Below are 11,242 nucleotides of genomic sequence, written 5' to 3' on the forward strand. Positions count from 1 at the left end.
TTTGGTAAAGAGTCTTACACACATGAGCAGTGTTTCTTTGGAAAATGATTGGTTCGTATCAAAATCTTGCATAGGACCAGCTTTGGGAAGAATTTATTATTGAAAAGTTTTCTAGAATGTAATAGAAAACAGTTTCCCTGCTGTAGAATTGTACAGGCTTGCCAAAAAGCCTAGATGAAGCATCTTATTCTCTACGTTTTCAGAGTAGTTTCTGTAGAAACCTATTGGTTTACCCTCCTTTACATTCTATACTGGCTGTAGGACCAGTTCATTAGCACTGTAGTCTTGTTGTTTTGGGCCAGATCCTGACTGCACTGGCAGGACAGCAAGTTCTGCAAAGGTGTTAGCATGGTACTTGGCCTCAAGGGAGTTCTCTGCCTGCCAGGGTGCATGGCTGTCCGGTTCTATTTACCTCCTCCCCTCTCTCCCCAGGCTACTATCAACTGAGGGTAACATTTAAGCAGGGGGACGGAGCAGAGTTTTGAAATTTGATGACAAAGGGAAAGATTCCTTCTGTCTCAATACAACAAGGACCAGACCATTTATTCTGGCTGGGGGCTGGACTTGGCCCTTTACGCATGCTGATGCAACTAGGCATCATTTCAGGCCTCATTGTGCACATACAGTAATTGCCATCCTTCTTGCACCTCCAGTGCAGCATAGCCGACTAGCTGCCAAACTGTCCAGGATTGTGGTCAGTGGTGTGGGTCTGCACAGTCGTCACTTTGGACTCTCAGCTGCATTTGCTTGTTGCAGGTTGGGGGCGCTGTTGGTGTCTGCATCAGGCCAGAGCCTCTAGTTCTCTCACTGCAGCTGTTATCTCAGACACTAGTGTGATTCTGAGAACTGTAGACTATTCAAAGTAAATATTTGAGAATACCCAGCACATTGTCAATTGCTATGCATCCGATGAAGTGAGCTGTAGCTCACGAAAGCTCATGCTCAAATAAACTGGTTAGTCTCTAAGGTGCCACAAGTACTCCTTTTCTTTTTACGAATACAGACTAACACGGCTGTTACTCTGAAACCTGTGATAAGACAGACAGCAGCCTGGCTTCTTAACTCTCTCTTCTAGCCCATTTAAATGACAAAAGCCTGCACAGGTGAGGTGGTAAATGACTCCATTCTATGGCAGCAGGAGGCCTAAATGACAGTGGAAATGATACATGAGCAGGGACAGGTAAAATGAGCCAACACTGCATCTCTCGCATGCTGTGAAGCCAAGCTGTGCAGTGGGAAAACATGGAGAGAGGGGAGTGGATTGTGAACAGGCCAGCAGGGTTAGGGGCCAGGCCAGTGGCTCCACAGGATGCATAGATGTGCTGGACCATAATCCTGCATGGAGAAGACCTAGTAAGCTATGAGCTGGAGTAGAGCTGTGCTGAGCACTTGCTCCACACCTGCCATCTGGGGAGGAGGGAAAGTGTTCTGTCCTTCCCCCCAAAAACACTCTTGCAGGTCCCCATTTTTATTCACTTTCTGACTAAAGAAGCAGGGTTTGGCTGTAAGCAGAAAACTAGTAAATAACTAGTAAAAAAATAAATAAATAACACCCCAAAAAAGCAAAACAAAACAAAAATTTCCAACCATTAGAAATGTGGCAGATGGCTATACAAAGATACCAGGGCGGGCAAACGCTCCCTGCTCTCACATCTAGAAACACACACAGGACAGGTATTTAATGAGTTGACCCATGAGAGAAGCTGCTGCTTCCTTCAGTTTTTACAGAAGTCAATAGCATTATTCTGAGGAAGGCTTTTGATATGAGGATCACTCATAGAATCATAGAATATCAGGGTTAGAAGGGACCTCAGGAGGTCGTCTAGTCCAACCCCCTGCTCAAAGCAGGACCAAATCCCTAACTAAATCATCCCAGCCAGGGCTTTGTCCAGCCTGACCTTAAAAACTTCTAAGGAAGGAGATTCCACCACCTCCCTAGGTAACGCATTCCAGTGTTTCACCACCCTCCTAGTGAAAAAGTTTTTCCTAATATCCAACCTAAACCTACTTATGCTTCTTTTCACAAGCCCTGTGCTCCTAAGAATTCTCCATTTTCCAGATCAGTAAGTGTCATGCTGTCATTTGCAGAGAGAAGCAGACCACAGCCAAGACACTGCGTCAGAAGGACAAGAAGCTGAAAGAGGCCTTGCTGCAGGTTGAAGATGAAAGAAAGCAAGCGGAACAATACAAGGACCAGGTAATGCACTCTGTGATGGGGATCCAGCAGGGGAGGAAGGGGCTGCTGTGAATACCCAGGCACCTCACCACTACCTGCCTCTAGCATGAAGTAGTCGTCTGTGCTCCCTGACACAAGCTGCCTTTGGCCACACAAGCACTGCCTTCCCAGCCTCCAGACCTTTATGCAGGCTAGTACTAGGCATATGCCAACCCAAGTCCTACCAGGTTTGCTATCCCCAGGGGGACAGCATATACGCTAGCTTGTTGGATTCAAGTGAGGATCTGCTCCTAATAACCTCGCAGCTCTGAGATCTTAAGATAATAATGGAGACATAAATGGGTACATATAAAACAAAAAGTATAATGCTTCCTAGAGTCTAAACTCCTCTTTAACAGGCTAAACCCTGGTCTAAAGTAGTTTGCCTTAGGTGAGAGAATCTCCCAGCATCTCCCACCACCCTGGCTGTGATCTCTTTCAGGAATGCAAAAAGCACTGCCCTTTTTGCTTCCTTGGTGAAGGATAAAGTAATGTCCTTTTGCATTCCTATATCCTCCCAAATTCATTGTTGGTCCCCAGAGTCAGGATGCCCCTCCCCCTCCCCCTCGCTTTATTCATTGACATGCAGACTTCATGTTGACTTTACATCCTCATATTGACTTTGAATGCAAAGGGGGGTTTCCATTGTGTTGGCTTACAATGCTTAATGTGCATGTGAACCAAGGCAGATGGGTGAATCTACATCCTTTGTCTTGCAAAAACCTGTTTATCAACCTGCCTGGATTCAGACTTAAAAAATATTTTCCAGTATATACATAAATTCCTTACATACATTTCACAATTATATTAATGACCAGTGTTATCCTGGCTTTCATTTAAGATCTCAGTGACATTCTTTATAGATAAATACTATGAAAACTGTGTGCTAAGTGTAGCAAGTTTGTCAGGCCTGATAGGAGTTGCTGTTATAGAACAATCAGCCCTTTTCCAGTTAAAAGAAAAGGAGTACTTGTGGCACCTTAGAGACTAACCAATTTATTTGAGCATAAGCTTTCGTGAGCTACAGCTCACTTCATCGGATGCATTCAGTGGAAATGCTGAATGCATCCGATGAAGTGAGCTGTAGCTCACGAAAGCTTATGCTCAAATAAATTGGTTAGTCTCTAAGGTGCCACTAGTACTCCTTTTCTTTTTGCGAATACAGACTAACACGGCTGCTACTCTGAAACCTTTTCCAGTTGGCATTGAGAGGTTTTTAGGGTCACACCTGTTCTGCTTCGAAAGAGCTCAAGAAGGCGGGGAAGACAGCGGGGCCTCATTCTGGAGCAGGCCTTTTAAAGGAAGGGTTTAGGTTCAGAGAGAGCAACACACTGCCTAGATCCCAGCCTGACAGGGCCTCTGGTTGCTGGGCCTAGGAGGAGGAACTCTATACTTTGGATTAATGAGACTGTTGGTGCAGTGTCTCCCAAAGAGTCAGGGCAACTCTGGCATATTACACTGTGTTGTGCCTCACTGTGAATGTAAGTCAGCAGGACCCCACAAGGGCTGCCACACAGGCTGTTTGCCAGTGAAAGAGAAAACAGCTTTTTTCCCCCTGTCAAGTCCTTAACTAGACTCATGCTTGACAGCAAGATTCTCTATCCTCCATACCAAGACAATGACCAACTTCCAAGGCAGTGGTCCTGGCCAACCAGCCAGCTAGAACAGCCTGACCTGGCACTGGGTCATAACTTACTGGGTTCAGGTGCCTGTCCCAACTGGCCTCCTGTAGCCATCTGAGCTTTTCACAGGGCTGTTGACAGAGACCACTCTTCATCTCAGAACCTAAAGTGTTAATTTCAGTTGAGACATATCAAATACATGCAGTCCAAAAGAGCAGAGCTAATCTTACTGGAATGTCACAATAGCGGCCACAGCAGCTACTTGCAAGTGTAGAGAGTCAGGAAAGTACATCACTGTGAATAAAGGGGTGCAGATGGAGGAACGTAAAACATTCTGATCTCTGTAAAGGAAACTCAAGACTCTAAGCATTCCTCTTACTTCTCGCTCAGGCTGATAAGAGCACCGCCCGAGTAAAACAACTGAAAAGACAGCTGGAAGAGGCTGAGGAAGAGGCCCAGCGCATCAACGCAAACCGCAGGAAACTGCAGAGAGAGTTGGACGAAGCAGCTGAAAGTAACGAGGCCATGGGCCGGGAGATGGCTTCACTGAAGAGCAAACTCAGGTAGGGTGGCTTTGTTTTTTACTAGCTTTTTTCTGTCTACTAAGGAGAGATTTAGAATTCTAAACTATAGCAGAATTTGAGGAAAGAAACTTGGTTTAGAAGAAACACCCTGTTGATGCTGGGGAGTTATGAGTTCCCCACATCCGCCCAATTAACATCATAAAAATGCTACTCAGGGGTCAAAGACTTGAGGTGAAGTTATGACCCCATCAAAATCAATGGCAACACTCTTCTCGACTTCAATAGGGCCAGGGATTCACCCTTCAGGAATGAGATGTTTCAAAAGCATTCAGCACTCAACTACCTCTGCTCCCATTGAAGTTAATGATAAAACTTCTGTTGGCTTGAATAGGAGCTGAGTTAGGCCAACAGTGACTTTCTGAAAATCTTATGCTGGAGTTGAGACCCTTGAGGGTGATATTAAGAACATATAAGAATGGCCATTCTGGGTGAGACCAGTGGTCCATCTAACCCAGTATCCTGTCTTCCTACCAGGGGCCAGTGCCAGATGTTTCAGACGGAATGAACAGAACAGGACAATTTATCAAGTGATCTGTCCCCTGTTGTTCATTCCCGGACAGCTCCTTGCAGTCAGGTTTAGGGATACCCAGACCATGGGGTTGCATCCCTGATCATCTTGGCTAGTAGCCATCGACGGACCTGCCTGCCATGATATTTATTATGTGCAGTACTAGTTAGCACTCTTAAAGCTAGTCACCTGTCCCTCCTCACCCCACTCACACTGGAGAGATGACTGAAGTGATACCCCTGAAGTTCAGAGACTTGAAGTTCTGTAGGGAGTCAAAGGGCTTGTCAACACTTACAGTGCTGCAGCATGCACTTTTGATGCTGTAGCGCTTAGTGAAGACACCATCTATGCCAACAGGAAAGTGTCTCCTATCGGTGTAGGTACTCTACTTCCCCGAGGCGGTAGCTAGGGCCACAGGAGAAGCCCTCCTGTCCATATAGCACTGTCTATGCCAGGAGTTAGGCTGGTATAACTGTGTCGCTCAGGGGGGTGGATTTTCCACCCCCCTGAGTGACATTGTTATACCAAGGTAAGTTTGTAGTATAAACCAGGGCAAAGGCAAACCACATGCACCCTGTGACACTTGCCCAAGTTGCCTCCCTATTTCATACATTGACCAGTCGGGTTTCAGCGTCACTGTGTAACTGAGAAAAGTGTCAAACTAGCCACTTCCATTTTCTCATTAAATATAACACGCCAAATAATACAGTAGTCATGCAGCTCTATTAACACTCCTAAGCTTTAATACAGCTGTCGAGCCTGTGATACCAGTGGCATGAACAAAGAGACCAATTGGTTAAAGGAGAAACAGCTGCCCCTACAACATCTTCCTGTGTAACTTTAGTTCATGCTCTTTAATAAAAATTTTTAAAAAAAATTAAACTATCTGCCTAATCAAATCCTTCCAGCTATTGTCCAAGTGACTGCTAGATGTATGGGTAGTACATTTTCATAATGCAGTCCAAGGCTCACTTCTACTCACCAGGGTTTTCAATAATATGCTATGATATACTTTGTTTAACTATTTGAAAGTAACTTACCTGAAAGTGATAATGACCATGTGCTTAGCATAACTGCTCGGGACTCTCTATCTCTGTTTCAGAGGGACACAGGAACCTTCGCAGTGACTAAGCAGGTATCATGCCTTCAACTTTGCAGCTAGCTTGTGGTGCACAAATTTTCATTTTCCTTTTGCTCAAGTAATTTTTATGTGAGATTTCTGCAAACTGTGAAGGCTTGGATATCTTGTCATCAATTTGTTATATCAAAGGAGACAAATATTACAATAACTCTTTTCCATCAGCTGTTTGTCAGTTATTCATCTTTCTTACAGCTAGGTTGTGTTATGACATGGATTTGCAAACATTGCATTCTCACTTTTCTCATAAGCTCTGCTGACAGAAGACATATGAGTTGCTCTTTTTTAAAATTTCTGCATGAAAATAGTCTTCCTTGCACTTTTTAAAGTCCCCATTAAACATGGAAGTTTTGCAAGCAAAATATAGCTTTGATTAATTAAAACAGCTGAAAACATTAAAGGCACATGGATATGAACAGAGATGTTGCAGCATGTTAGAATTTCACAGTACTACCAATGCACATTTCATATGGTGAATTCTTTAATGTAATCAATTGGTAAAAATATCTAATCTTACATGTGCTTTGGAAAAAAATGATTTGCATGAAGTCTGCAATACAAACAAAGCAATCTAATCATAGATTGAGGATAAGCTCCTGCCCTCCAAAGCACATCAATATATGCCTGTATTGAATAGCTACTATACATGTAGCTACTATACATAACGTATAGAGCAGCTATTTGTGTATATTACGAGGCATGCCTACCTGTTCTGAGATAGGATAGAGTCACTGCTGTTTAACGCATGGAAATACCCTATTGAAGTCGTATTGCTTTGATGCTTTAAGCTAAATAGCATCTTACTTTACACCTGCAGAAGTGATGCTAAGCAAATAGCATTCTGTAATATTTGTGGATCTTCTCTTTTTACAAATATGGGGCTTTGTTCTTGTTACACAAATATTTAACGATGACATTTTGTCCTAGCAACTGCCTTTAAATCAATTTAACATATTTGCATGTGATTAGTGCAGGGCTATACAGTTAGTGGTTGAGGTGTAGTAGTGCTTGTTCAAAGCTAGATTAAATGGAAAGCGAAATACAAACAAAACGAAGTGCTTTGCAAGGGGTTTTCATCTTGCAGTAGACATGGGGGAGCTTTACCTCTGGCATAACGATTTCCCTTTTGCCCTTTGTCCACATGCAAAGCTGCACCAGTTTATCTAGAGGTGTGATTAAAGTTGATTTTAGGTAAACCAGCACAGATGAGTGTGTGGACATTCTTAAATAAATATAAACCTGGTTTATATCCCAGTTAGTTTAAGAAGCATGATTTAAGTTAAACTGAAATAAGCATTACATAGGGGTTTGAACCAATTTAGCAACCAGGACTTCAGTTCCATTATTGCAATTTATATATGTAAACTAGGGCTTGGTCTATAGTGTGTTAGTGTATGTGTAGTTTGCATTATCTAATCTAGACGGAGGTTTCATTGCAAGTCTGGGTTGGGCTCTTCCCCCTTCAGTCCAGCCCCATTATTATTCTCCCATCCCAAATTCTTCTGTCACACTGATGCAACTCTTTGAAGTCAAAGTAAGTATAGTAGTCTGAGGTTGTATCTACTACAGAGCCTAGGGCTCCCCCGCCCCCCATTCAGTGCATTCATGGGACATTTACAAGACCAGCACTTTAACACCTTTGATATCTTAAACAGTAGAAGTGAATCTTAAATGTTGCAGATTGAGACAAACTGTACAGGAGAGAAAGCTGTTTGCCAAGTGTGTAACAGAACAGAAATGGATGCCCCCTTTGTTTTACATTGCATGTTATCAGTGACAGGATAACTAACTAGTTCTCAAACTAGGTTTTAGTGGCTAGTTAATTGCTTGCTGTAGCAGAGAGAGTGGACATCACAATGAAAGCTTAATTTAAGGGTAGTGACATACTGAGCAGCCTAGATACCACAGAGTGTCACAATGGACATAATAGGCTTTTTGTACCCTTCTAACAACTTTAGAATTCAGCTAACATTCTCACATGCTTACCCATTATGGTAGATTTACTTCTGGGCTTGATTAGTGGCTTCAATATAAGTGAAACTGACTTAGACTTTTGCTAGGACAAAAGAAACCTTAAGTATTTAGGCATGATTGCTATACCCCAAAATGAGTAGTTGGATGTTTAGCCTCACATTAGTAATCTTTGCACATTGTTCAGTGATCATGAATTTCCTTGCTTATATCTGAGCTCTCAAGCCTTTACAGAAGGTTTGCTTAACAATGGGAAGGTGATAGTAGCCACCATTTTACTAGCAATTTTACTGTCATGTTGAAGTAACAACACTATGGCTGAGAAGCTGTTTTTACTTCTAAACTGCCACTTGTAGTACCTCGCTTCTTCTCCCCTCTCTCTCTCTCTCCCCTCCCCCCCACCTCTTTTACTCTAGCCCCACAATGGAACTAGGATGTGGGGGGAATTCTCCATGCTTGGTCTGTGACGGTGAGATTTTGGGGGGGGGGGGGGGGGGGGAGGAGCAAGCTGGAAGAAAGTGCATTCAATGAGCTTCTCTGTGAAACGCACATCCCATTAATTTCATGAGAGGCATGGATGCAGTCCCTGGGGAGAAAGGAGTGCATTGCTCAGTGCTGAATGGTGGCACTCCACTCCTGTGCACAGTGGCAGAGTCCTTAAGGGGGTGCATGCAGGGAGCGGGAGCTTCACTGTTCTACACAAATCAGTTTCCCCTCCCTACCTACTAAGCAAGCAGAGGGAAGCTCTTCATTTGCTACCATAGAAAAAGATAAACACTTGTGCACCTCTGTGGTGGGAGGTGTGACTACTGCAGAAAAGCAGCTGTAATATTACAGTTCCAACACACTAAAGGCCTTCAACAGTCACTACTTGGAAGGGTATATTCATGCTCTGTTCAGAAGTCCAGGGCAATCCCTCTGAATCTTCCCCTGGCAGCAGGGATGCAGTCCTGACTGCTGCTAGATCCAAGTACTTGCATTTCCACTCCTCTCCTTCACATACACGCAACACCACACCTTTATGTGTAAAATGAGTGACTTAGTCTCTCTGTTTAGACTGAGCTTTTCAAAACAAACAAGTGCAATAGCTACACCGGGGGCTGCGATTTTGCATGAACAAAGTCAGAAATCCAGTTACAGTCCCATGTTACACAGACTCAAAAGCCCCTCCCAGCCATAGACACCAATACAAAGTACCAACAAGGGGTACAGAAAGTTGCCTTGAAGCTATAACTTCCCTGACTACTTTGCATTTACGATCTTCAGTCCCACCGATGCAGTTACTGGGCTTTGTACACTTCGTCCAGTCTTAATTTGTAAAGAGTTTAAACAAACTAAAGCCTGTTTTCTTACTGCAGGAGGGGAAATGAGCCGACATCTTTTGCCCCCTCCCGTAGATCTGGAGGCAGAAGAATAATTGAAAATGCAGCAGAAGGTTCAGAAGAGGAAGCTGATGCAAGAGATGGAGATTTCAATGGAACGAAAGCCAGTGAATAGATAACACGCTCGCAAACTACACTGCAGCAAGGTGGAAGAGAATACAATATTTAGCACTGCATAAATCAACTTAGTTCCAATGCCACACCCACCCACTCTGATGGCAATGATAAGCGCACAGCTGCCTTCTCTCCAATGTATAAATGGAAGTTTTAGGTGTTGCAAAAACTTATTTTATTAAGAAAGGTATTTTGAAAAGGTTTACATTGAGTAATTCACCTTGAGAACTCAGTCAGAAATGCAAATTCGAGAGAGAGAGAGAGAGTCAACTTAAATCCCAATGGACAGAGTATACGTGCAGTTATGCTACAGAGAGCCATTGGCCAGCTAATCCTTTCCTAATCCAGCCGACCCTTCCTTTCGTCTTCCTATTCAATTAATACAGTATAGGCATTTTCTTTTCCTGGATGCTACACCCTGATGCACTGGTCACAAAATGGAAGTGCCTTCTTCAGTCACTTTTCAAAAATAAAGTATCAATTGTTCAAATGAAGTCAAACTGTTATTGTTTTATACGCACTTCAGACACAAACACGAATAGGTTATAAATCATTACATTTAAGTATTCTCTTTAGGAATCAGTTGGGTGCAATCTGATATACTGAGCAGGAACTTAAGCTGCTGTTGACCTTGTTAGTATTCACATACCTTTTTGAAAAGTCAAATTACAAAGTGATTTTGTATGAAAAATTCAACATTTAATTCTTTATATTCCTTAGCAAAGAGGTTCTCAAACTGTGGTCCGTGGACCAGTGGTCCGCAGATAGTTCCCTCTAAGGCGAGCACCTGGGTGGTGGCACACGAGAGAACGAAGGGCCACCCACCTAATTAGTGAAGCTGCACGGGCATGGCTCCACTAATTAGGTGCCTGGACCCTGGAGAAGAAGCACATGTAAGGTGAGGTGGTGGCCTTGGGAGGAATAGGGGGTGAGAAGAGGTGGCGGGGAAGTTTGAGACTTGCAGGGCTGCAGCGGCCAGAGAAAAAGAGGCGACTTTCCCCAGCTCCAGGGCTGCAGCTGCTGGGAAGAGATGGCCCTCCTTCCCAGCCCCAGCTCGGGGGCTGCTGTGGTGGGGGTGAGAGGGCACATCCATCGCATTAGAAAGGTAAGACTATGGATATTAATATGAGTTGTGTGCGGTTTTTTGTAAAACAAAAAAACATTATTAAGGTTTACAATAGTTAGCTAACGGCATGAACAACACTGGGAAAGATCATTAAGTGGTCCGAGACCCTCAGCAATTTTCAAGTGGGCCGCGAAAAAAAAAGTTTGAGAACCACTGCTTTAGCATATACTGTTCATTGCTAAACAACTCTGCGAGGACTTTTCTTTTAGGCTACACATGACTGTTGACGTTTTCCTTTATGTATCCTTCTCAGAGACTAGCGGTCATACTCAATACCTCTGGTGCAATTTTGAAGCCTTTTAGAAGAGGTATTTAATACAATGATCAATACCACGCTAATTCTGCACATTCAGGTACTAGCTTGAAGCCGTTTAGCACTGGCTGCAGTGCTCCAGCTGGACTGCAACCCTCCACTCAGGGAAGTGCCAGGAACTACTGGACAGGCACCACAGAAGCCCCACAGACACGCTGGTACTTCCAGCAGCTGGGAGAGCATGCTAGCAGTCCAGCAGGAGCGCACACACAGCAAGGCAAGTTAATGTGACACAATTAAGTGAGAGCAGACAGTTAAACACTCTAGAT

The 11,242-nt window shown here is 43.7% G+C and overlaps 1 protein-coding gene across 5 annotated transcripts in view; it reads left to right on the forward strand.

Annotated features, from left to right (window-relative positions):
• The window catches only part of MYH11 (myosin heavy chain 11), a 102,005-nt gene extending 91,977 nt beyond the window's left edge, over positions 1-10,028 (forward strand). For 3 of the 5 annotated variants that reach the window (XM_043523455.1, XM_043523454.1, XM_007058145.4), the window contains 3 exons: positions 2,089-2,197; positions 4,228-4,400; positions 9,397-10,028. In XM_043523455.1, the coding sequence (XP_043379390.1) occupies positions 2,089-2,197; positions 4,228-4,400; positions 9,397-9,535 (421 nt within the window). In that variant the 3' untranslated portion in view covers positions 9,536-10,028. Of the gene's footprint in view, positions 1-2,088; positions 2,198-4,227; positions 4,401-6,031; positions 6,065-9,396 lie in introns of all 5 variants that reach the window. The other 2 variants (XM_043523456.1, XM_037911347.2) reach the window with 1 other exon arrangement.
• Positions 10,029-11,242: the final 1,214 nt, after the last annotated feature.

Source organism: Chelonia mydas, chromosome 10, assembly GCF_015237465.2.
Source record: "Chelonia mydas isolate rCheMyd1 chromosome 10, rCheMyd1.pri.v2, whole genome shotgun sequence".
Classification (NCBI taxonomy): Eukaryota; Metazoa; Chordata; order Testudines; family Cheloniidae; genus Chelonia; species Chelonia mydas.